This window comes from Hippichthys cyanospilos, chromosome 7, assembly GCF_059441005.1.
Source record: "Hippichthys cyanospilos isolate Australia breed blue-spotted pipefish chromosome 7, RoL_Hcya_1.0, whole genome shotgun sequence".
Classification (NCBI taxonomy): Eukaryota; Metazoa; Chordata; class Actinopteri; order Syngnathiformes; family Syngnathidae; genus Hippichthys; species Hippichthys cyanospilos.
The window spans coordinates 1,665,447-1,692,433 of record NC_142375.1 but is presented as its reverse complement, the minus strand read 5'-3'; the positions used below and the strand labels follow the sequence as shown (position 1 = coordinate 1,692,433).

At 42.3% G+C, this 26,987-nt stretch overlaps 1 protein-coding gene across 9 annotated transcripts in view; it reads right to left on the bottom strand.

Annotated features, from left to right (window-relative positions):
- Positions 1–6,121: 6,121 nt before the first annotated feature.
- The window catches only part of iqce (IQ motif containing E), a 47,189-nt gene continuing 26,323 nt past the window's right edge, over positions 6,122–26,987 (bottom strand). For 7 of the 9 annotated variants that reach the window (XM_088418679.1, XM_088418677.1, XM_088418681.1 and 4 more), the window contains 8 exons: positions 25,333–25,592; positions 25,193–25,258; positions 23,207–23,314; positions 23,061–23,147; positions 18,229–18,409; positions 16,423–16,547; positions 16,232–16,356; positions 6,122–9,755 (listed from right to left, as the gene is read on the bottom strand). In XM_088418679.1, coding sequence (XP_088274805.1) covers positions 9,649–9,755; positions 16,232–16,356; positions 16,423–16,547; positions 18,229–18,409; positions 23,061–23,147; positions 23,207–23,314; positions 25,193–25,258; positions 25,333–25,592 — 1,059 coding nt within the window. In that variant the 3' untranslated portion in view covers positions 6,122–9,648. The remainder of the gene's footprint in view (positions 9,756–16,231; positions 16,357–16,422; positions 16,548–18,228; positions 18,410–23,060; positions 23,148–23,206; positions 23,315–25,192; positions 25,259–25,332; positions 25,593–26,987) is intronic. The other 2 variants (XM_088418680.1, XM_088418685.1) reach the window with 1 other exon arrangement.

The window sequence follows — 26,987 nt, the reverse complement described above, 5'->3', positions numbered from 1 at the left end:
TTCTAAATTGCAAAAATAGGCAGTATTTTTTTTCTCCCTCTTCTATCCACTTGGCTCTAGATCTTAAACAAGCACCCTTGGGCTTTGTACAAATACATCACATCTAGTTTAGATTGCAGGTTATTAATATTTTCTTTCTGTCAATCCAGTGTAATTGTCGATAAAGATTAATGAGTTCTTTGACCACCTTTGTTTCTTCTCCTTTCCTTTACTTGTTCATTTTTTTTACTAAATGCAATTGAGGATTTCCTCAGGCTAAATTTGAGATATTCCAATTTCGATATCAGTGAAATAATAGCTTCATCATTTTTGATCTCCAAATTCAACTTTGGAATAAAATTACAGTACTCCTCATTCCTTAGCAACTGAGAATTACATTTCCAATGATCTTTGAATTTATATTTTTGGTTTCTGTTTTGTAACTTCAGATTGATTGTGCAATGATCACTTAAAGGACAATTAGATATTGTTGTCTCTGTAACATATTGTGAAATTGAATTTGATACCAGCCAGTAATCAATACGTGATCTAATTTGTCCATTAGGTTTGTGCCAGGTAAACTGTCTGACATTTTTGTTCAAGGATGTCCAAATGTCTATCAAATTGTTATTGTCAATGGAATCTTCCAAAATAGGATTTTTGTGTTCCCATGAGAGTTTCGAAGGCCACTTGTCCATCCATTCATCGGGGATTACATAGACGTCACCTCCAACCACCACATGGTCAGTGGGAAATTTTGTCTTCTCTAAGAACTATGGAAATTTGCTGAAACAAGTTCTTATTTTTGGGGTATTGTTGTACCCATATACGTTGTTCACAACAATCACTGTGTCATCAATGTCCATAATGCAGGCAATCCAATGGCCATCTTTACCTGCTTTGTTGCACAAGATCTTACCAGGACATCTGTTGAAGCAGATGGGCGACTCCAGCCAAACGGTTTGTACCATGACTGAAAAGGATTTTGTGACCAAAATTTAACATCAGAATCTGTCGCATTCCGTGTGAGCCAGTATGAGCAGTCTCTGAAGGAGCTCATGGGTGCAGTAGCCACCCTAGCCACTGCAGTGGAGCAGCTGACCACCCGTGTGGACACAGTGGGTGGTGCGGCTGAGTCAACCAGCATCAAGCAAGCAGACGAGGACAGGGCATCACAGGCAGCTCATGGGTCATATTTTTGGAAACCCAAATTCCGCGTCCTTCCTGCTACGCAGGAGACCTCGGCACCTGCAGCCAATTTATCCATCAGTGCACGCCGGTGTTCGAGCAACAGCCTCTTACATACCGCAATGAACGATCGAAGATTGCATTCATCATGAGCCTCCTGACGGACAAGGCTGCCGCGTGGGCCATGGCTGTGAGTACATCGAACCCCCGGCTTCGCGCATCACTCCCGGATTTTATCCGGGAGATGAAGAACGTTTTTGACCATCCCTTACGAGGCCAAAAGGCTGGGGACAGATTGTTGGAAGCTAAGCGGACCTACCAGTCATTGGCCGAATATTCGATCCACTTTCGCGTCCTGGCCGCCGAAAGCAGGTTCGAGAGGCGGCACTGTGTGGGGTCTTCCGCAGAGGCCTACACCCACGCATCAAAGATGAGTTGGCGGCCAAGGACGAGAATTCCACGTTGGACGAGCTCATTAGCCTGGCCATCCGGCTGGACAACCAGTTGAGAGAGCGGGGGAGGGAGCGAGCCGAGGAACAGCAACGCAGCCTGCACCTTTTCACCCACCAACCAATTACAACTACAACTACAACTGATCACAAGAACCTGCACCTTTTCACGCACCAACCAACTACAACCGAGTCCGATTTGGCGCCAGCCCACCCTGGCCCAGCATCACCAAGTGGAGGTGAGCCAGGGGCAGGCTGACCCCAACGGAGCACAAGAAGCGCATGAGACTGGGGCTCTGCTTGTACTGTGGACTGGCTGGACAACGGCTAGCCGCCTGCCAGGTACGTCTGACCCAGGGCCGAGCCCGCCAGCCTCCCACGCGACCGACGGGTGCCGTCCTGAACGCAGACAAGGAACATGAGTGCTTCTCTGGGGGGAGACACCTGGGGTACAACCCTTAACTTTCAGCACGCAAGAGGCTCCAGCTCACGGGGCAGGTCAGTTACGGGGGTAAGCACATTACAATCAACGCGCTCGTAGACTCTGGGGCCGACGACAATTTTATTGACAGTGCGGTCGTTAAAGCACTTGGGTGTCCGCTTGAGACTTTACCAGATCCGGAGTAAATCAATGATTTGGACGGGCGACCCCTAGCGGTGTCTACCCACCAGACTGGGGTCCGCTCCCTCCTCGTTTCGGGCAACCACCGAGAGGACATCCGTTTTCTTGTTATGCCCTCGCGTTGCGCACCGGTGGTTCTGGGCCTGCTATGGCTTACATTACATAATCCTAACATAGATTGGACTAAGCCCTTGATTGTTAATTGGCGTAACTACTGCCACGCTAACTGCCTCCGAGCCGCCAGATCGCCGGGGCTTACCCCAGTGATGCCAGGGGTGGAGGAGATAAACCTAGAGCATGTCCCCTCCTACTATCATGACTTGCAGGCAGTATTTAGCAAGGATCGCACAATGACACTCCCGCCACACGACCCTATGACTGCGCCATCGACCTTGGTCCCGGTTCCTCGTATCCCCCGGCTAAACTTTACAAAGTGTCACAACCTGAGCAAGTAGCCATGCAGGAATATATTTCCACGTCCCTCGAGTCCGGGCTCATCCGCCCTTCCTCCTCTCGTTAGGGGCTGGATTTTTCTTTACTGACAAGAAGGACAAAACATTACGGCAATGCGTGGACTATAGGGGACTGAGTGAGATCACTGTGAAGAATAAGTACCCGCTACCGTTAATGGATTCCGCGTTCTCTTCTCTGCACTCAGCACAGGTCTTTACAAAACTTGACCTTTGAAACGCCTGGTGCAAATACGAGAATGGGACGAATGGAAAACCGTGTGTAATACCCCCATGAAGGTTCATCCCATATTCCATGTTTCTCTGTTAAAACCCGTAGCCTCAAGTCCACTGAGCCCTCCTTCGGTGCCTCCACCTCCTCCACGCCTGGTCGAACTCCGTCAAGTCCATCTTGGATTCCCGGCGGAGGGGGAGAGAGGTCCAGTACCTAATCGACTGGGAGGGCTATGGACCAGAAGATCGTGCATGGGTTCCCCACTCCTGGATCCTGGACCCTTCTTTCGTTTGAGAATTCCATTCGTCCCATCCCGATAGGTCCACCTGGGGGCGTTTTTTGAGGGGGGGGGGGGGGGACTGTCACATTCCATGTCCCTAATGAGTGTCCTGTGTTGCAGATTGGGGAGCAGAACCACTGGCCGCACACCTGCTCCCCATTCTAATCAGGGGACTATTTAGGCGCGGTCAGAGCTGGAGGGCGTCGCCGGATTATTTCGTCTGCAGCCTTCCAGTGTCCATGCTAGTTCCTCGTTCCGTTGAATGTCCCGAGTGTTTTTATTTGCTACTTTTGGTCCTAGTAGCTAGTCTGCCTGTTGGTCGGCAGTTTGCTTTGTTACTTTGTACTTTTGGCGACGTCCTCCTGCTGGTTCTGCCCCCCAAGTCTTAGTATGTTACTTGCACTTTTGCATAGTCTCTTTTAGTTGTACTTTGAGTCTCTTTATCATCCTTTGAAGTACCTTGAAGTATTTTGTTAGATCCCACGCTGTTTCCTGCGTGTCCCGGGGTTCACAATCAACCTGTCCTAGTCACGACCATGACAGAATCGTCAGAATGAATTTAGGAGGATGCAATTTGCTTGTTGCCCCTTGCAGAACAAAAAAAAAAACAGATTTTCGCTGAAGTGAGTCTTTAAGTCGTCTTGTTTAAAAGAAAGAAAAGAAATGTCAGTTTTCAGCTGGAACATTGACCGCATGAACAAGGTTAATGAAGTGTTATAAGAGGGTGGAGCAGAAAAGACTTGAAATAAAAGGGTCAGGTCTTCCGCAAAATGGATCCCTTCTTCTTTACACACAGGAGAGGTTTTCGTCTGCCTCCAGATGTCATCTCCCACAGTATGCTTCTGTTCAGATATTTTTGTTTGCCCTCCGAAAGGATGAGGCAGGAAGCACACGGGGGATATAACTCGTGCTTATCTTTTTTATTAATGAAGATGCACAGGTCATAAACCTGAATGGGGAAAAATCGAAACAATGTCACATTCACACAGTATTGAATAAACTAACAAAATACTGTACCTATGTATACAAGTATAGTCTAACTTAATGGCAAACAAGCTCAGCGATCCTTGTGGAGGAAAAACAATTTACCTCCGCTCGTGCTGCAATTGGGTAAAATAACAAATACGGTACTAAAAGTCCGATCACGTATTTGAGCACCGTTAGCTTGCATCGAGCAATTAATAAAAGCATTTTAATCGTCACCTACCAACGGGCTGTGTGCTCCTGCTTGATGGCTCAGTGACGGCGAGTGACAAATGACAGATGTTGAACAACTGTCACTTGTAATGTCCGCCACGCGCATGCACACATCATCACCACGCTGGTGGATGGAGAGAAAGTAACTAATTGCTTTGTTCATCTTTACCTTCAGGTCACGAGCAATCCTGCCTAGAAGCTCCACCACTTCTGCTCTGATATTTTCATTCACTTTCCCCTTTTTTCCTTTTTTTTCATCGCCTTTTGTATCTTTCTTGATTTATTTGACACCTTTTAATGTCGTCATTATCTTTTGTAAGTGATTCAATTTGTTTTTCCATGCATTTTATCTTTGTTTTACAGTCTCTGCGTTCATATGCACTGATTTAGCTATAGCAGCTAGCATAGTGCTATGTTGTGACATCATACTGCTCACCTCCTCCATGTGGTCGTCAACACGTTTGTTGATGATGGCTTTCAGTATGGCGGCAGTAAATGTGTTGCCATCAATTTCCTGAGCCGTACCTTTCACTTTCTTCTCTGTGTAACTTTTCTGGAGTATTTACTCGGGTCAGTATCTTTTTGCCCGGTTTGTTGCTGCTAGCATTAGCAGTCTCCATCGGCATTGAATAATCATGCCCGTTGTTTTTACAACTAAGAGGGAGACATTTCACGGCAGAAGGTCTAATACCGTCGTTATTTGTCTTTTCCATGTTGGGCCTGGTTTCTCTACTTAACTGTCCGATAAAGTGGAATATATGGCTTCAAATTTTGTTACATTGGGACTTTGTTGCGGAGCTCAGACAGATGCGACTGCTTCCGACGCCATCCAACCTAAACTCCCTTCTATAAACTTGGAGCTCAATCTGTCTTCCCCAGAAAAAGGAAACACACGCCTCCGTCTTCCAATAAAGGTAAAACCCCACCCCAGGGGATGTGTAGTTCTTTTGGTGTCTTTTTTTGGCACTACACGAACCCGTCCTACATCCTGCAGTCAGACCCCTCTCGAATTGGCCGGTCCTGGTCAATTTAAAAATACATTATAATGTGATTTTTTTTTCAGTTGTGGTAGCAATTTATTTCTACAAAAAGCAAGAATTTAAAAGAGCAAAAGAAATATCATTTAATTTTTTACATTCCTTTGAATGCTGTTGAATAATCAAAATTATCTGGCCCATTGGTCACTTTAAAAACATCCATCTTCACATTCCTTTCAAAAACGCTAAACTTAAAAATATGTATACAAGGTTGGAAACATCGTGTCACTCGCGTATTTCACAGTCCCAACTGTGCCTCTTTGTCCTGGCTCCGCATATTGTTATGGGTACTTATTGGCGCTCTTTCTTTTTCCGAGCAAGAAGATGTTTATAAACGGATATGTCCGGACATTGAATTAAAGTGAAGCCTCTTATATCATAACAATACACTTATAATTTCAATTTATTACAAAAGAAATTTAGGTAAAAGTCAGATTTCCAAAGCTGCGCATTTCTCTGTTGCTGTCTGTGTGCCCACATAGTGTGTGCGTTTGCTCCCGGGACGCCTACGAGTCACGTGATCGGCGACCAAGCTGCCAATCAATGTGCTTACTAGCATGATGGTAACGTGTGAGCGTGTGCGGAGCTGAGCGCACAGAGCGGTTACAGAAGAGACACAGGAGAGACGAAAGCAAGCTTTTGGATCCTCTTGCCTTTTGTAATAATTTGACAAGTGAAAAACCAATACAGTACAGCATCAATATTTTATTTTTAGACAACAGTAAAGCCTCTGAGCCTATCAGGATTCAGAGCACAATGCGCTGGAAAAAAAAAATCCACACTATAAAAAATCCGTGAAGCAGCATAGCCGTGGAAGATGAACCACGATAGAGCGAGGGATTGCTGTACAACAAATTACAAATTGCAATTTGTATAGTACTGTATAAATGTCCCTTCTGGGCATGGTGAGTTGGGAGGAGGAAGAAAGCGGCCCCAAAAAATGCAGGAAAACAGAAATATGGAGCTCAAAAAAGGACGTTTTAACAAGGAAATGAGGCAGGACTGAACCGGGAGCAACACTGGACAAAGTATCACCAGACAGGGGGACCAGATCAAACTAACGAGAACACAGACAATAAAAAAGGCAGACACGTGGAGCAGGAACATGAACAAAACCCCACGAACAACCAAACCCAACCAAACATGACAATTTAATAAGAATGACTTAAAATGACAAAACCATATTAACTCACCCAAAACGGCTGTCTCGAAGTTATTTCAGTACAAAATACATTCTTCTTTTTTTCCTCAAGAAAGACTTTCATGACTTGCTTGAAAAGTTTGTCTTCACGTTTCATTTCCAATAATAAATCATTTTGTATAGACATGAAGGCCAATGTTGAAGGTCCAATTTCTGTTTTGCTCTTCAGCCATTGTGCGTGAAAAAAAAGGAAAAAAAAGTCTCTGCAAGTCTTCTTCAATGTACGCTAACCGCAGCTGGTTGAGCAACATGTGTTTTCTTTTTTTTTTTTTTAATAACTAACTACTTCCACCATTAAATATGGTGCATCAATATAGCACCGCCCTCCTGCAGTGAGCATCCTGTTACGACACATTCTGCGCGAGGTTTCTTAAAGGCATTTTTATGGGTCGACATACACGATACTGTATGTTATTGCACACTGCACAGAAGCAATTATACTGTTCAAGCGAATGTCCAACGCCTCCGGACTCACGTTAGCTGAATTCTAATTGGCTAAAAACTTTACACTAATACTGCAGCCCTTAGGTGGAGTGTAACCATATGGATATAAAATGACACGAAAAGAACAGAATATGGAGAATATTTTTTTATATATAAAATATATATATTTAGCAAAATTTAATTTAAAATGAAATTGATTTTTATTATAGCTATTATAATTATTATAGTTTCTTATTGTTATGATGTCAGGTTAAGTTAGGCCAGCAAAGAAGGCCTTGCCGACCCTGACGGTCCACCACTGAAACATATATATTGTGGGGTCGCGGGAGGTGTGACAGGGCAGACGGGGTCACAGAGGTAATATGTTCTCAATAGAATGTTTATTTCGTCACTCCAAGTTCAAAGAAACTATATCAAAACAGGGGTCAAAAGACAGTAATCAAAATCAGGTTGGTTGTTAGAGTTCAAAACTACTCTCTTTACAAAGTACAAACGAAAGAAGGCAAAATATATGATCAGAAATACAAAAACTTGAAATAATGTCTGTTCACGGGATTATAAAATTGGTGCACAAAGTTCAACTTAAAGCAGTTCAAAAAACGGTCAAAGTCCAAATAACTCATAACTTTTAAGATTTTAGAAATTTGAGGGGAAAAGTACACTCAATTTTCTCTTAAAAAGACCAAAAGATGACATTTTTCCCACTCTTTTGAAATGGTGTGGTAGGTTTGATGAAATAAAATGACACAAATCAATCAGTAAGACTTCTTCCAAAATCTACAATTCACCATGTGTATCGCATGAAAATTCATCCACGCTCCACTTTTGATTTCAAGTGGATGTATAACACGGAAAACAAAACAAAACAAAACACAAATACAAAACCAAAAATACTAAAACCAAAACAAAAAAAACAAAAACACTAATTTTACTGAGATGAAAAATCCCTTTGGAAAAACTATGTCCAAACGTTAAGTAGAAGAATGTTACTGCTAAGTGCTCCTTCACATCGTTGTGTAAATACGGGCTTCTCAAGACGCCGTGTCATTTTTTTTCCAGCGTGGTTCACTCAGTACAAGATAAAGAAGGATTTTGTGATAGTCTAAAACAGGGGTGTCAAACTCATTCTTATTGAGGGCCATGTTGCAGTTACAGTTTCTGTCAGAGGGCCGGGATGACTGTGATAAAATACATTTTGGGTGTATTTGTCACACTTCCAACTAGTTTTGAAATCAGAGAGAGGGTCAGGAAAAAAAGCGCTTGCTTTTTCCCCCCAAACAATTTCAAATTGACTTACAAATGTGATATTTTGACCGGAAACTTGAATTGGAATGGGCGTTTCGCGGGCCGCGTGAATTGATGTGGCGGGCCGGATCTGGCCCCCGGTCTGGCCTTGAGTTTGACACCTGTGGTCTAAAATGAAGCCTTGTGAAGAACTTGCGATTATACTTGACTCCTCTAAGTGGTGCTCTTGGTTTTAAAATAAAGGCTGGTGCACTACGTCATGAAACAAAGTGACATCTGGAAAAAAATAAAAAACATAATACCCTAAATGTAAGACACACTTTTTTTTCCTAAAATGAAGGTCAAAGGTATAGATACCTATAAATCAGGGGTTCTCAAACTCTTTGTGGAGTCAGGGACCCCTTTTTGGAAATCAAAAAATAGAACTTAAGCCAAACATAAGTGCCCTTTTTATTCAGCAACATATTCAATTTGACATAAAGTATATTTGTTACTTTTCAGCTATACTGAAATTTAGAAAACAAAAATTGCATGGTTCCTCATCACAAATTGGGTCAATTTTCCCCAAACACGTCACTGCCAAATCATAGAATTTACTATGACGATAACACCGAAGTATATGGCCAAATATTTAGTGACTAAATAATCAAGTTCTTTCTTGATGACGTGGATTACTTGGGTCTATATGACAAGTCAAAATTATTACATTTTTAAAAATATATTAAACCGGTTGAATCGATTACTTTAACGAAGTCATTAATGTACAGTATTCACAATTTAATAGAACATAAAATGAAATCAACAAACACAAATACATATTGTTATTACTAAGCCAAATGATTTCATGGAGCCTCTCCAGTCAAGCAACGGAGCCCTGCTTGAGAACCACTGCTTGGGAAAAAACAAGCGCTTGGAGCGCAATTCAACGTGAAGCGTTCTCTGACAATGTCTGACAATCTCACAATGTGTGAATCCTCAAACAGAACTTAATCGCAACAAATATATAACTTCCGCATATGAACACAAGAAAAGGTGAAGAGTTTAGGAAGATGAGATTTATTCTGTTTTGCTATAGTTATTATAGTTGTGTCCTATAGACAGTAACATAGAAAATACCAGAATTTTACCCCAAAATGAAGGGTGTCCTTTAACGGGTGCCTCTTGAAGTTGGGGTAATATGGTAAATCAAAAGTGCTTTGTGAGGCTTCATTTCCCCATCACTATTGCTGCATCCACGTTTAGAGGCACTTTGGGCTGATGGCTTTCACGCAGACGCTGTGGCAGAGATGACTTTGCGGCCGCAAACGTTGTCCTATTTGCAATCACGTGAGGGTGACTTCCCGGTTTCTCCGAGGGTACGACTCAGCCGTCACAATGTCGTCCGAGTCCTCCGAGTAGAGGTCGTCTGCTGCCTCTGCCGCTGATTGAGCTGCATTGAGGAAAAAGGGGCAGGTGACCAATGAAAGACGAGTTTCGTGGGAACTGATGGAAAGATGAAGCCTCATGAAGCATTTGGGATATTTTTCGTGATCCTTAGATGGCACTCTTTAAGGGTGGAATACCCTGCTCGCACTCGGCACACAAGAAAATCTATGCTGCGCATACAACAAAATGCAATTTAAATGTATCATATAGTCTAGTATTATATCTCATCTCATCTGATTAATTAGACCAATATTATTGTTTTCTGCACCATTTTGAATTGTGACAAGTGTCCAGCCAATGATATAAGTTTCACTTACCATTCAAACACATTGACAGTGCTTGCATACCTTCCCTGCATGTACACCCTGTGCAGGTTAGCTAGCTAACAACAGTGCAGAGTTAAGAGGTTCAAACGTCAACCCCTTTTCCTGGCGAAACGAACGAGCAGCAACGCATCCACTCACCAAGACAAAGTAAAAAAGACATGCGCTTTTAAGATGGAATGGAGTATATGCAAATGAGAACAAGGGGTGAAAGAGGGTGAGGTTTTTTTTTTCCTCTTTCACTACTTGTGGCTCATTCATTACCATGGTGACAAGTGCAATATACATTATACTGTCATGTCTAAAACACTTATTGCTCGAGGTATGAAAAAAATTATAGGAATAATAACAAACTTGTTGAAAACGAAATTGTTGTGACTTGTTTGGAAACCAGTCAATTGTAGAAGCATCGTTTGCCCGTGTTGGTGCCAGATGACGCTTGTCACCTCAGCTATCCCCTCATAAATGACGGGATAAGTACCTAGAAGCACATCACCGGCTGGCACATACAGTATGTTTAAAAGTTGTTGGACATCATCAGGTCGTGTTGTTCACATGAATTCTTGGGAGTTTCGAGCTGCGTGGCGTCATCAAGGCACGAGCCATGAATGAGCCCACTTTGGCTGTGGCTCAGTCCAGGGCCCCAGCTAGGCCCCTGGATATACTCAGAGGCCCCCTTCTTCCTTGCTCGTTAATGACAAAATGTGAGTTATGCGATATAGGTCACTTTGGAAGCGACATCAGATATGCTTCTTCCTTGCTCGTTAATGACAAAATGTGAGTTATGCGATATAAGTCACTTTGGGAGCGACATCAGATATGCTTCTTCCTTGCTCGTTAATGACAAAATGTGAGTTATGCGATATAAGTCACTTTGGGAGCGACATCAGATATGCTTCTTCCTTGCTCGTTAATGACAAAATGTGAGTTATGCGATATAGGTCACTTTGGGAGCGACATCAGATATGCACACGTTGACTCACTGTGTGCATGTTTCAAGATGCTCACCTTGGTCCAAAGCCTGCTAAGGGGGTTTGTGTGAGCAACGCGTTCAAAATTAGAGGGAACTTGATGTGATGAACCAATGTGACACTGTCAAAACATTTCTACATGCAAGTTGTGATGCAGACGTTTGTCTCAAAATTATTCGCACAAATATATTTGTGATCTTTACCTTTTTGGAGAGCCACAAACATTTTTGTGAATTTTAAGCTTTTCAGATTCACAAATAAAGCTGATTTAACATTTGGCACATATAATTTTGCGCTTGTGCAACATATTGACACAGGTCACCCAAAGTTCAGGTACGAAGGCCCTTTACTCCTCTGTTCACCAGGACGCAGTGTTGCTCTCTCCATTGAACAAGTAGTCTATTTTTCATTGAAAACTGAAAATACTGTAGACATATGGAAATTGAGCCTTATCACGACTGTCTTATGTGTGTTGACACAAGTCTGAAAAGGAGACATAAGTAATACATTTATAATTAACGTTCAAATAACAGAACAGAAATGTCAACTGCCGCAAACGCGACGCTGTTAATTACCTCGTCAGTCTTGGTGCAAGATATAGGGAGAAATTTTTCTTAAAATCATTCACAAAAAGAAATAACATTTGTGATTTTCACATCTCACATTTACCATGGCTTGGCTTTTTGTATATGGCAAGACTTTTGACACACTGAGATTATCCGGTGCGTGTATAAAAGCCAGTTTGTCCTCAGTCCAGCAGGAGGCAGTGTTGCTCTCCGTGGAACCGTTTCTCATGTAAAGATTTAGACTGTTTTTCAGTGAAAAGGAATAAACTAAATGATTCTAACTTTTTAAAAACGTTTTAATTTTTATAACTTGGTTTTTATTGAGTTTTTCATTATTTAACAACACACATAGCTACAACAAACAGTATAAAAGAACATAATTACAGTGTCGGGGTTAAACAACCATTTCCAAAGAGAGTACATTTCTAAATCAAATCTGTATTGTCCAATGTTGGTGTCAGTAATGTTTTTTTTTTTCCCTTGTATTCCCTCCATTTCTTCCATTTGTCTTTAAACTGGGCCTCTTCCCATTTTAGTGTGAGTAAGTTTCTCCATTACAAACAGTTCTTTCACAGTGTTCAACCACCGCTCCACAGTCGGCGATTCCATTTCATACCACAATCTTGTGATCACTTTTTCACTTGCTGTCGAAAGCGCTTTACCAAGGTATTCATCCTCCTGCAATATGTCCTGTGTTAAATTCCCCAAATAAAGTACCTTGCTACTCAATACGCTTGTTAAAATACACCATATTCTCTCCTAATTCTCTTGCACCCCTTGGCAGCACCGAAATATATGTGTGTGGTCAACGTCCATGCATCCAAATGCATGATTGCTCTCCCAACACCTCGAGCTAGTGGACGAGCACTGTGTTTTACAGATATTCCACCATTCTTCCTCTGTTATTTGCAATTACAAGTCCTTTTCCCATTATTCTTTAATGTACAGTTTTTCCCATTTTTCTTTAATGTACAGGGTTTTGCATTACATTAAACTTTTATACATGTCGAAAAATTTTACAATCATAAGCCTTCTAAATGGCCTCTGGAATTAACTCTGCAGCCTGCCCTGTTCAATTATGGTGCACATTGATGTTACTCCGTTCCACACCCATTGCTTGAACATTTTATCATTTACCTGAGGGGTGAACCTTTCCTCACATGCAAAACAACTCAGAACTTTTGTCTCCCTTTCTAGCTTATTTTTTTCAACAACAATGTTCCAAATTTCAATTGTAGTTGTGGTAACCACACCAAGTCGCTGTTTTACAGTTTTCAACAGATGTGTGTGATATTAAATGGCACGGCTCAAAATTTGTCTTACCTAGTTTGATACTTAACCATTTTGCGACATAACCATACTCACACCAATTGCCTTTTCAATTGTTTGACCAGTTATCATTCAATATCCCTTCATTGAGTCACCATGTCGTTACTTTTTTCATAGTATTCAAATGGAGCCTCAAGTAAAACCGCATTGTGATCCGCCACATCAGCCACCCCTATTTACATTCTTTAACCCTACGTACATCACCTTTAAACATCAGGAGGTAATTAATTCTGGAATGCAAGGCATGAGCGCCAGAGTAATGAGTGTAATCTCGGTCTAGTGGGTGGAACTCTCTCCAAACATCTAATACATTTAGTACTGGCATCACCACATTCATGTATCTCTGTATTTGTTTTTTTTTTTCTCAGTTGTGGTGTCCAGTTTGTAATTCAGTATCACATTTAAGTTCCCGCCACATAATAATAATCCTTCAGTTTTCAAAGTTATCAAATCAAATCAAATATCTGTTCACAAAACCCTTTCCCACTTTCTGGAGAGGCATACGCATTGAGCAATGTCACCAGCTGCTTTCCATTTAACCATGATGTGCCCAGCCTCCTCCTCGTCACCAACTTCCTCAATTCAAATCCTATTTCATTGGAAATCAATATCATTACACACCTTTTATGCGTTTGATCCCTGGAGCTCGAAAAAGAGTTCCGATACTCAAATTTTCAAATGTTGTGTTTCAAATTTTCCAGATGTGTCAATGAGTCTCTTGAGGAAAGACATCTGGGAAGGCTTTATCTCTTTTTTTTGTTCTTGTTGAGACCATTAATATGTAGTGACACCACAGTAATATCATTATGTTGCATACCTTATGTTTCTCAAAATGAATGGAAGCCCCTTCACCGTAATATAACTATAACTAGCCAAAACAACATTTACATGAACAACATTTACATGAACACCAAAACAATAACAGAACTCCCCAGCAAACATGGGCCTCATTTCCCATGAGGCCCATCTCCCTGTTGGTAGGAGTGGGGGATAACCTTCCTCCAATGAAGACCCCCACCTAGCGTTTAAGGATACAAACCAATTAAGTCCTCCCATCCTACTCGGTAAGTCCAACACTTTGCAACACAAAACCCTTCATCAACCCTTCATCTCTTTTTAAGTGAGAAGTATGGGTAGCATATGTGTGTGTGTGTGTGTGTGTGTGTGTGTGTGTGTGTGGGGGGGGGGGGGGGGGGGGCATCCACAAAACATGTACAGTACATTCAACTAACTTTTTTGGCCTTCTCCGCCGCTCATTTCTTCTTAAATTTTGATTCCTGTTAACTTATTGTCATAGTTTGGGGGAAGTAATCACAAGTTCGACTCGGGAGCATCTCGTTCCGTTCCATCCGGGAAACTGTCAAATAAATGTGTTCTTAACGACCAACAGTATGTTTTAATATAAGCAAAGGTCTAGTTATTATGAAATTATATTGCATGGGGGGTGGCACTCCTCTGGTGACTGCCATGTCTGTTATCACTACAGACAATGGTAAATGCAACACCTCCTGCTGCGCATAATGAAAAACGGTCTAAATCTTACACAGTCCCTTTAAAATAGGAAATTGAAACATGAAAAACAACTTATCATTTTTTTAAGGCCGTAAATAGAAAACAAGGCAATTTTGTTTGCCTTGAGTTTGTTTTCATGTTTTGAATTACTTGTTGCGGAATTGTTGCACCTCCTTTATAAAAAAAACAAAGAAAAAAACAAATAGAACAGAAAAGCAAACTGCCATAAAAGTGACACGGTCAAAACATTTACCACGTCAGCCTTGACACAGATATGGGAAGACATTGTCTTAAAATTATTCACACGGATACATTTGTGATTTTCCCATCTCACATTTACCATGAGTTAGCATTTTGTTCATGTAAAATTATTGTGCGTATAAAAGCCCATTTGTTATCTGTCCATCAGGAGGCAGTGACCCTCTTTCAGTTGAACCGTTTCTCGTTTAAAATAGGAAATTGAAACAAGCAAACCGACCTTCATTTGATCTTATGGTTTTTGGGGGGGGGTTTTTGGACAAAAGTCGGAAAACAGAAAATTGGCCAATTTTGTTTGCCTTGAACTTTTTTTTATGTTTTAAAATTATTTGTAGATTGTTTCACCTGTAAAACAAATACAGTCGGCCCCCGGTTTACGAACACCCTCTTTTATGAACGTTTCGACTTACAAGCGTGGACCGCGGAATTTTTTGTCCCCCACTTACGCACAAACCTTCCGTCTTACAAACAATATGACATGCCGGCCATTGTATTTGTATATTTATTTTCGCTTTGCTAGGTCAATAATTCAGAAATTTACGCTCATCACGGCAACGTCGAACGCTATTGCTCTAACAATGTCACAGTCACTGTCTCAGTCGGTGTCAGTCACGGAGTCAGTCACGGAGATGCTTGGCCGGCGTCATGTCAATCACAGAAATGCCGATATCCTATTGGCCGAACGCCTTTATCTAGCTTGATGGCACAGCTGGTCGGGAAGGAAGGAAGGAGAGAAAATCAGTCAAAATTGGAAGGAAGGAATGTTGTGAAGACTTTGCAAACTTTATCTGTTAGACATGGCTTCTAAAATTGCTAGAGGCGGTAAAGGAAGAAGTAAGAGGATGATAATAGAAACGAAGCAGGAAATAATAATAAAAAAAAAATACGACGGAGGCGCACGCATGGTTAACCTTGCTCGTGAGTATGGCCGTAACCGCTCGGCAATCTTCTAAGGGTAAGACTTTCCTTGACGGGGGACAGACCTCGATCGACAACAAAATTGAGAGGCTTCTTCTATTATGGATTAAAGAGAAGGAAATCGCCGGTGATATGTTCTAGTTTGAGAAAAGTTCCCGTTTAAGAAAATAAATAAATAAATTCTGCGGGTTGGTCTCTGCTCCCCTCCGCCTTCATCCAGCTCAAGTCACGTCACCCCAAAGGTAAATGTCATTTTTCCTTTGTATATGTTATTTAATTTAACTGTACAGTAGATTATGTTACTCATTTTTAATATGTGTATAAAGTCGTGATGTTTTTACCTAAGGTTTTTGCGCGCGTTGCACGCATTCACTAATTAACATAGGTTTGGATTGCCCGTCATACGAGCAGTTCAAGTTACGAGCGTAGCCGCTGAATGGATTAAGTTCGTAATATGTTGGCCCACTGTACTGTACTAACAATTGTATACAAATGGAGTTTGACTTGTGTGAGGTACCAGGCAACATGACCAAATGAATTTTAGACTCGATGCCTGGTCCATTTCGTGTTTCCCAGCAAAATCCAACATGACCCCCCCCTGACCTTTAGGTGGCGTCAGCAACGGCAGAGTCCCGGCGACGGGCCACAGGGATTCCTGGTTCGAGCTCTTTATCGCTGCTGCGGCGCTTGTGTCCTGGTCCAAGTCCGCTGACGTCCCCCTCTGCAAACTGTTGACGCGGAGAATCAAGTCTGAGTCGCTGACTACAAGGTCACGAGCGTTGATGGAGTTTGACCTTTGTGTGAGGTGTTGCGCACGAGCCAGATGGCTCCTGAAAGCAGACTGGATCCGGACCAAGGAGACGTCATCCAGAAGTTCTCCGTCCAAAGGATGGATGGAATCACCTGCCTGAAGAAGACACTTTCAGGAAACGCGAGTGTAATTAGAAGCCGGACAGATGACAACAGTCGTTCCCAAAAGGGGCGTAGCAACACATTTTTCTGTGGAGTAGACAAGGATGCACAGGGTTTCATGAGAAAAAAAACATTTAGGTTTAAATGTAGCTATGCATGCTATGTATCAATATCACATGTATGTAAAAATCTCCCTAGGAGTGGAGCTACGTGACAGCCAGGTGTGCCCATGGCCACCATGTAGCTCCACCGCTGATTCCCCGTGAGAACTAATCAGTAGTGATGGCAAAATGAAGCCTCATGAAGCACTTTCAATCTTTTTTTGCTTCTCTAGATCAGCGGTCCCCAATCCCCGGTCCGCGGACCAGTCCGTGGATCAACTGGTACCGGGCCGCGTGGGCTGCACCCGAAATAATGTTTTGGAGATGATTTAGTTTAATGCTACGTGCAGACCGAACGCAAACGAGGCGAAAAAGCGGAGAGTTTTGTATTGTAGTCAATAGAGTTCGCGTGACTGGGCGTGAATGCACGTCGAGTGACGCGATGGACGCGAATGAAGCGACGCGAATGGCCGCGCGCGGTCATGAGAAGCGAAATTTCGCCTTTTGAGTGAAGTTAAATTACTTTTTACTATTTCCGCGTTTCGCGTCGCGAGAGCCAATCAACTTCGGGAACATTCAACGGCTCACGCAGGGGGCAGGAATGAATCATGGCGGCCGCTTTGCGGTCACCGGGAGCGATCCAACACGGCCAGCTGAGCTTTCAATACGAAACGGAGCCAAGCAAGAGCACTCACCTGGCTTGTAGAAAGGCGGAAGCGAGAACTTGGGACAACTGGTATGTGCAGCGCGTTTACTTCACTTAACAGCTGTTTAAACGTAGTTACTGCTACGTTAAGCTAACAATGGCGCAGCATTGTCAGCACAATATTTAGCACGGTCTCGGCCACTGCGAGATTGCGACTGCTCCCCCCCACCCCCCGTCCACAATATAAATGTAAGGCGTTGACCGGTCCGAGGTGATCAAAAGGTTGGGGACCACTGCTCTAGATGCCACTCTTTGTTTATAAATGCATCAGGAGTGTAATACATTGACATTGCACTAGCCTTAATCTTGAAACCAAGAGCACCACCTCGGAGGAAAATATTTTCCGTGCTTCATGAGGTTTCTTTGGCCCATCACTACTAAGCGGTCATGTGGCAGTAAATGATTTACTGCTTTGAATGAACTCTTTCAACACCAAAGCATAATGAGCCCATTCATACCAAGGCAAGCTAACTAAGGTTAATCAGTGTTCACAACAGCCAGCTGCCACCTTTTAAAATCCACACACACTCAAAGTCGCAGATATTATGGTGAGTAATTGGGAGTGTGGCAAACCCAGTTGGGCGCGGACCGGTGGTCCGGGACCGCTGCTTTACATTATAAAATGATGTCGTGATTAAACCCATTTGTGGGTTCAGAACCGGCCTGTTTTATATCCCTGTTATAAATACTGGCTAGGTGCCACACTTAAAAAAAATGTCACTGTCTGAGATAACTTTTATTGAGGAAGGAAAATTTCAGGGAAGGACACCAAACAAAAATAAAAAGTGGAAAACAAGCAAAAATCAAAAGGGCACAAATCATAAATAAATGTTTTTTTTGGTTTTTGTTTTGAAAGAATGAAATGGAATCAGTTTCTATACCTCGGTTTTATTCTTCCTCCTATTTGCACGGGGGGGACACTCGTGCCCCTCCTGCTTGTCGTCCTCGTCGTCTCGGTCGTCTCGGTCATCCTGGTAGGCTGCAGCCTGGTCTCCGTCACGGGGATCATTTCCTTTCATCTTCAGAGTCTGCACAAGCGTCCTCAGCTGCTTCAGCTCCTCTCTGACAAACAAAAGAGACATTCAACGATGTGTTGATGATATATTTGTCCCTACAAATTTAACCATGGAATTCTGTTTATGGAATGTGAATTAAGAAGCAAAATCCACCAATTTTGACTCATCTCAGGGCAGCCATTTTGCCACCTCGCTGTCAGTTGAAATTGACATCACAGTTGCGCTCAGAAAACAGGTGAGCTGAGATCGGTCTTTACAGCCCCAACCACCCGTGATGTCATTTTTAGGTGACAGCAAGAGACAAAATGGCCATCCAAAAGCAGGTACATTGTGCTGCTTAATTTATTTTGCACAAATGCCAGGTTTAGACTAACTAGTAGAGGCCCATAGAACACATCTTTGTGTTGACTTTGCCTTTAACTCATCCAATCCCAAAGACAGTTAATGTGTCTTTTTTGATTGAGTCCAGACATTCATTCCCAAGTACTTTTTATTTTATTTATTTTTGTCACGGTCCTGCTGTTTAGTTTGTGTTGGTTTGCAGACTGTGCTCGTCTTCCTCCACAATGGGGCGGGGCCCATCAGACACGCCAATCACATCACGGGGCTTTTTAAGACGGCTGGCACTGACGAGTCATTGCCGGGTTATTCTTTTGCCAAGCTCTCAAGCCTCGCAGTGAATCCCAGTGCTCTCATCCTCGCGTCCTGTCCTCTAGTGAAGTTTTTGGTTTGTACTTTGGGCTTATAATGTGTTTCTTGTGAACGTTTTCTGTAGTTACTTTGTTTGCAGCCATCCACCTGTGAAACGCGCTGTTACAGCTGCTGCCTTTTTTCCCGTTGGACTTCTTTACTCAGACCCTGACGTTCTCGTCTCGGCTTGTGACTTTGTGTTGATACTTTACCCTTTTGACTATTTTTGTTTGTTCCACGCCTTTTCCCTTCGGGATCCGCGCCAATTTTATCCCAAGTACTAATTTTTATTTTTTTAATTTTTAAGCTTTAGAGTTCCTCAAATATTTTTGCATTGGAATCAGAAAGTACAGTGGGTATGCCGGCTTTGTCCAGAAAACGGGGTGAGACACCAAGGTTCTTCGTACTGATGTTTTACTGAGTGCACTTGTTTGCAACAGTTCACACCGTAGAACTGACACATACAAAAGAGATGTCAGCTACGGACAACATAATATGCATTTAAACATAAACCAAACTCATACATACCACTTTGGGCCACTAAACAAAGACAAGGCTGGAACACTTTGCGTCTTCGGATATACGCGTGCCGTCGCGTCTGACTTGATGACAGCAGCGTGAATGATTTTCCTGGAAGCCCCTTTCGCGACCCTAAATAAACTCTGCTAGCTGACGGATTGAAAATCATCCATAAATTAACACTATTGCTCCAGTGGACTTAGAAATAATATGGAGCCATTTCAACCGAAATACAAAATATAGAAATCGAACAGAACAAAATTAGGTTACGTTTCAATACAACATTGCCCTCTTCCGGCGAACGCACGGTATTTCTTTGCCAACCGCCACAGTGGGCCCCCGGTTTACGAGATTAATCTGTTTCACGGTTGGGATCGTAACGCGTAAAGTATTGGCGGGCAATCCAAACCTATGTTAATTCATTAATGCATGTAAAACCCCAGGTAAAATCATCAAAATTGTATATACATAGTATAAAATGGTATCAAGATAGTATAGTAAGTGTTACATATATACAGTATAATATACATGTATAAAATTAAAAAACATAAGTACAGAAAGGATTTATTTACTATCTTTATGTGACGAGCTTGTTATAGACATATTCCCTAGTGAGGGTAGCCTAGCCTAGGCTAGACGAGCTTAGCCTTCTTCGTCTTTCTTGATTATCTACAGCTTCGTTTCCATATAAAATCATCTTCTTACTTCTCTGTTTAACATCACAAGCAATCTTGGGACCCAGGGCTTACCCATTCAAGTTTGAATTAAGCAGTAAAATGCACAATAAATAGTTATTTTAAGACGCAATTCAGTCCGTCCATTTTGACAGTGACGCCGACCAATAGCAGCAGACCAGCATTTGAGTGACGTGCTGCAGTGCAGGCAGTTTGACGGGACCACAAAATAAGAGCAATTACCTAAAAACGCCTGAAGATGGAGACAAAACAACACAAATACAGCCAACCCCAAGGGTCATGACAGTTGCTTTTGACGTAAAGAAAAAAAAATACCGGAAAGAGATTAAAAACCTGAGGATTAAAACGCGGATTAAAAACCTGAGGCAAGGATGTCGTAGACCGGGGGTCCACTGTATTGCTAGTCCGTGCATTGAACAAATCCTAATTTGCAGCTCCGCCTAACTTTTGGCTTCAGATGGGACAGTTGCACTGGCTCATGGACCGGCCTATTTGACAAGTAAAGGGCAGTTTACTGTAGTTCCCCAAATATAGGACGCACCTGTGTATAGGACGCACTCTTAATTTTAGGGTTGAAATCTGGTATTTTCTGTTACTGTGTATAGAACGCACCAAGAGTTTGACAAAAAAGTCAAAACTAAAGCAAAACAGAATAAGTCTCATCGATTGCCAAATTCTTCCTATTTTCTTGTGTACATATCAATGAAGTTATTGACAGTGTACAAATGCAATTCATTTCGAAACAAAACGTTAATTAGATGCAAATTAACATTTATCGTTGCAAAACCTTTGCATAAGTTAACATATACCAAAGGGAAATGCATGGCACAAACGAAAATGCTAAGCAGCTAAACGCATGCATGGCACCTCCATAGAACATGCTGAAGATAAGAACTAACATTAGCTAGCATGTTATCCACAGTCACAAGTTGTTGGATCAACAAACAAACTAATTTTGGGCATATTATCATAGATGACAACATTCTTACAAAGGAAGTACAACTTGCTGACGCCCGTGGGCCAGATTTCAGAGAGACAGAACAATGTGTGTGACACGGACAGTGACTGCTCTCAACTGAATCCACACCGTCCTTCCTCACTACAAAATGAAATACCAACGGCAGCCAGAGGAAGTGCCAAAAAACAAAGATCAAGCCAAACAAAGCACACAGGAATGAACTCTTATGCTGTGTTCACACCAAACACGAACAAGGTGAAAAAGTGGACGGTTTTATATTGCAGTCTATGTAGTTCGTGCGATAGGGCGCAAAGGAGCGTTGGGCTAAGCAAAGGACGCGTATGGAGCAATGTGAGACACCCTGCGATGCAAAATTCATTTATTTCACCTCTCGCAAGTAGTTTAAATTTTTTAACTTGTCGCGCATCGCATCCCGACAGCCAATCAGCTTCAGGAATGTTCAACGTCTCACACAAAAGGCAGGAGTGAATCCTGGTGGGCGGTTTGTGGTCACCCAGGCTATCCACCACGGCCAGCAGAGCTTTCAGAACATAAAATGAACCTAGCAAGAGCACTCACCAAGCTTGTAGAATGACGGAGGCGGAACTTGGAATAACTGCTATGTGCAGCATTTACTTATTTTTTAACTGTAGTTACTGTGCCAAAATAGCGATAGTGCGGCATTGACAGCACAGTATTTAGCACAGTATCGGCAACTTGACAGCGATGTTGAAACTTTATTTTTTCCGTAAGACGAGTATTACTGTAAAGCGAGGGACATACAATGTAAAACAAGAATAACAAAGGTACTGTAGGAGAAAACATTGGCTCTGCTACATCCCAGAAAAGTGAAAGTTCTCAGCTTTGTTCTCCTTTCTGGATCCACTATAAAGTGCACAACAACCTCACTGCCCACCCCTCGCGCAAAAGCATATCGAATGAGCGTAGCAACGCGATTTTTCGTGTTTGGTGTGAACTTAGCATAAACGGATAAACAAAATCAGTTCCAAAGCATCATTATTCTGGGTGAGGCTCATGGGGCCCAGTACCAGTTGATCCACGGACTGGCACCGGACCGCGTGCTGGCACTTGGGGACCACTGCTCTAACCCGTGCACTCTTAATTTAACTAACTGGAGACATCATAACCTTTACATGACCCTCTCGGTTTTAGTAATATCTCTGTGTTTGATCAAGGACAGACTCGGACAGTGTGTTTCAGATTTACCACATTGTGCGCGCTAAGTGAATGCCTCACTAATTGTGCTCCAAGCAGTTGTTTTTCCTTTTCCTCGCAACGTTGCTCAAGTTTATTTTGCCATAAATACCCGGAGTCGCGCACCATTCGAGTTCGAAGCAAATACAGTGAGAAGGACGGACTCATTGGAACATTGGTTCATTAGTTCTTTTCTTGAAAATAATGCCGCAACAAGCTCAGCTTACCCGAGCCACTGTTAGCTGCAACAGGCACTGGCTGCTAACAGCCAACTGACGTCCACCCACGGTAATTTCGTAAATACCAGTGCGGCCGATATAAAAATGCACACCCGTGCGTGAAAACTCAGCTTATGTGGCGGACTGATCAATCTTCCTTGAACGGTGTCGAACAAACAAATATTCTAATCTTTAAGTTACTGTTTGTAGGACGCACCCATGCTTTCGGGCTTCATTTTTTGGAAAAAAAAATGAGTCTTATATTTGGGGAATGACAGTATTCTGTCTATTTCAGACTTGATGGGCAAGCTGTGGCTTGACGCACCCAACAACTGTTCAAAAAGCTATTCAAGTGTAGGTTTTAGAGCAAATGCAGTTGTGTGCATGTCAAATCATACGCACTGGTTCTGCTGTCGCTCCATTTCCAGTTGACGTCGCCAACGTTCCGCCTCTTGCTCCCATTTGCTTGTCAGCTGTGTTATTTCGTCCCTGTGAAATGCAAACTTTCAAACGGAGGCGGAGGCAGGCGAACGCCAATTTGGACATACCGATGCCAGCGTCGCTCTGTTTCCCGCTCACTGGTCTGCTCCAGTCTCCAGCGTTCCAGTCGCTTCTCCAGTTCTTCCTTTTCCATCCTCAATTCACTGACTTCATCGCTGATGACAATGACGCACAGTATATTCACAACTGTCACCAAAAGTTGACGCTTTATAGTAGCGAGAGGAATATCGAACTCTTTTGGCACCAGCCATGTTTAAACACTCATTTAGCCTAACACTAGAAAATATTTCTAAAAAATGTCCTTAAGTAGCAGGAACTGAATGACCTCAGCGCACTCGAGCTGCTGTTGGCTGCAACAAGCACTGGCTGCTAACAGCCAACAAACGTCCAACCGTAATTATTGCAAGTAAAAAGAAAAAAAATGCACATCTATACAGTATGACATACAGATGTGCTTTATTTAAAACTCAGCTTATGTGGCTGACGGATCGATCATTGCATCGAATTAAAAAAAAATCTTATCTTTAAGTTACTGTTCATAGGGGCCATCCATACCTTTGCCCGTTAATTTTGGGAAAATGCGTGTCTTACATTTGGGGAACAACGGTAATATTGGGAAAATTAAGCCTCATGAAGCCCTAAATCACCGAAGTCTCAAAGGGCTTCACAGATGAAAAGAGGTCATGTCGTACAGTCGTACAGAGACATCTTTTCAGTGTAAGGTACACAACAGGATCCCCTGTCAAAGCTCCCAGAAGGGGAAGGAAAAACTCAAAAACCCCAATTAGGGGAAAATCAGAAACCTCCAGAAGGGACCACAGGTGGGAGGAGCCCCCTTCCAGGCCCACAGGTTGAAGTGGATGCTGCATGTACCAAATACAGACATACACATAAACAATATAAATTACAGAAAACATATTGTGCTATATAGTGCAGTGATGTCTTGACAGCAGGCAAAGCCATTGGGCAGGAACCATCCCACATTCCAACCAAGTGGACCGCAAAGGTTCAATATGTCATAAGAAAAAATCCTTGAAGTCGTGAATCCGCATAATGGAAAAAAAAAAAATCAGTGATGAGGTGAATCCGCGTAATGGAAAAAAAAATCCTCAACGTGGCAAATCCGCGATGTGGCGAATCTGCGATAGTGGAACCGCGAAGTAGCGAGGGTTCACTGTATAGGGAGCACCACATTATTCGGCACATATGATAGAAGCTACAGTAGTGGCTACGGTTGTGTTATGCGTCCACCAGATGGAGCTGCATTAAAGGGAAAGGCAACAATCAGATAAGACAGTCAAACTTTAATCAGAGAATATAAATAATAAAATGTAAAGCAGCATTCTCACAACTCCATTGACTCCCAAAATGAATAAACAGCTGTTTATATTTTTTAAAAATACCCCTTGATTACATTAAAAGACTGGTTGAATCAATGGCAAGATGAATCAAGAGTTTTAAAGAATAGAATTATGATTCAATTAAATATTTAACTGAAATGTTTGACCAAACTGAACCAAAAACCGTAAAATATATTGTTCTGTTGATTTAAAAGGTTTCTGGATTCATTTGATAAACTCTCGTGGTTTATTTCCGCCTTTTCCCTATCTGAATTGTGGAATGGAGGAAAATCATTTCTATATAAGTTAGGCTGACTAATAAATCATAATAATAATATAAAAAAAATCATAGTTTGCATTTATATAACTTTGAAACAGCAACTTCAAATGTATTATTATTTAATACTGTTGAAAACAAACAAGTACAACATTACTATTCATCATAAAATATTAACATTACTGTTAATCATAAAACATTTCAAGTTGTCAGCTGGTGTGGAAAATATGGTAATAGTAGGAATAATTGGTGTAAGAAGGAAGTGTAGTAGGAGGTAGTTGTCATGGTACTAAAAGTAATAAGTAATAGGAGGAATAATATCAGTATTATTTTTCATTCCGTTTAGTTTAGTTTTTGTTTTTATTGTTGTGTTACGTGTGACTTCTGTTGGTGTTTTTACAACAAATTCAACTTACTCGTGCTGTTGTCGAGTTTCTTCTTGGGCTTCTTGCTGTCGGGTCCTGGTCTGCCTCACTTCCTCCCTGGAAAAAGCGCAAATACGCTTTGAGCTGGGGTGGCGGCGACTCAGGCGGGCGCCATTGGCAATGGCATTAACTCTTTAGTGGCCAGAGCCCGGTGGAGCTGCGTTTTTTCCGCCTCCAGCCGCTTGGCTCGTCCTTGCAGGTTTGACACGTCATCCTCCTCCGTGGTCGCTGTCCCTGCGTCCGCCATGTTGACGGGAGCCGTCTGGACTGCCTGGGCCAGGAGCTTTCGCGGCGTAGTCAGGGTCTCCCGGTGTGCAACGGCAACGGGCGCCGTCTGGCACTCCTGTTCCATTCGATTCCTTGTTTTCAGGGTGTTTCTCTCATCCAATCTCTGGTTGGTCAACACACAAAATAGATTAGATTAAACCTTCAACTAGAGAAGTCCCGCTCACATTTTTTTTGGCACCTGCGTTTTAGTCACTAGACTTCGAGGATCTGCCGATCCCGAGTCCTGATTCGACTTCTCCGTTGAAGTCAAGTTTATTTGTATAACTATGAATGACCACAGTCTCAACGGGCTTCACAGGTGAAAAAGAAATCATACAGAATGCTGACTTCAATGCCTTGTTAGTAGGCAATTGTAGACACAAAATGCATTTTGACAAAATTACTGATTAAAGCAGAGAGCAAGCTGAACAAGACAAAAATCAGTCATTGTTAAAAGATAAACTAAATCAAAACAAAATCTAATCTAAATTATTTCACGGACCGCCGAGGGCCCGTGGACCCCACTTTGAGAAAGACTGACATAGATCGTGACTTTGCAATTAAAAGACATGGTGGTTCAAATGACAAAAATTGTAGTACTTAGATGTTATGACCCGTGGGTCATATGTTGTTTTTGTATGTGTTCTGCTGTGTTCTCTCCTTGGTTTGTGTGTGTGTGCCTTTTTGTTGGAGTGAGTCAATTGTGTGCAGTTGGTGTCCTCCCATTGGCTGGCTCTCCTGATTGCTGTCCTATTTAAACAGCCCAAGACAGAGCTCTGTCTCTCTCCGGTCATCCCACCGCCAGAAAACGCCACGTTTCAGGACTCTTACGAATAGTGTGCATTAGTGTTGTTCGCTGTGTTTGTTAGGTGTAAAGAATCTGTAAATAGAGCAGTAGTAGGAGGGAGATGCCATTTCTCTTTAACCATTTTTCTCCTGTTTTTGCATTATAGAGTTGAGCCAATTGTGATTTGTTTCCGGTTTTGTTTGGCTAGCTAGTTAGGGATTTAGAAGATCTTTTGTTTATTATTTTGTTTGTTTGCTCTCCCTCTGAAGACAATAAAAACTGCTGTTTTTGTTCAATACTCTTTTCACTCGTTTCACTGGCCTTTTCTAGCGGTGAGAGTACGGGACGGGGGAGCACACACGTTATATCCCAGTTCCCCTAGACTGGCCATTTCTACATCGTAGATCAAGTAACATATTTTTGCAGTCATGGGGGGGGACACAACAAGACTGTGAGACAATCTATACATGCGCGTATTTGTAAATGGTGAAATTGATGCCGCAACAATAAAATTACTAAAGGATTTAATGCCTTATTTTTTTGACTCAGCTGAATATTAAATTGTCTAGAAGTCATCAACACTATCCAAACAGCTACTGGACGTGTTCTTCTTCCTCCTTGTCATTTGTTCAAACGTCCTCGTCACTTTTCCACGGGTAGTCATTTTTGGACCCCGTCCAATTTGCTTGACATGGATGTCTCCAGAAACGCTTTGCTGAAGCATTTTTTTTC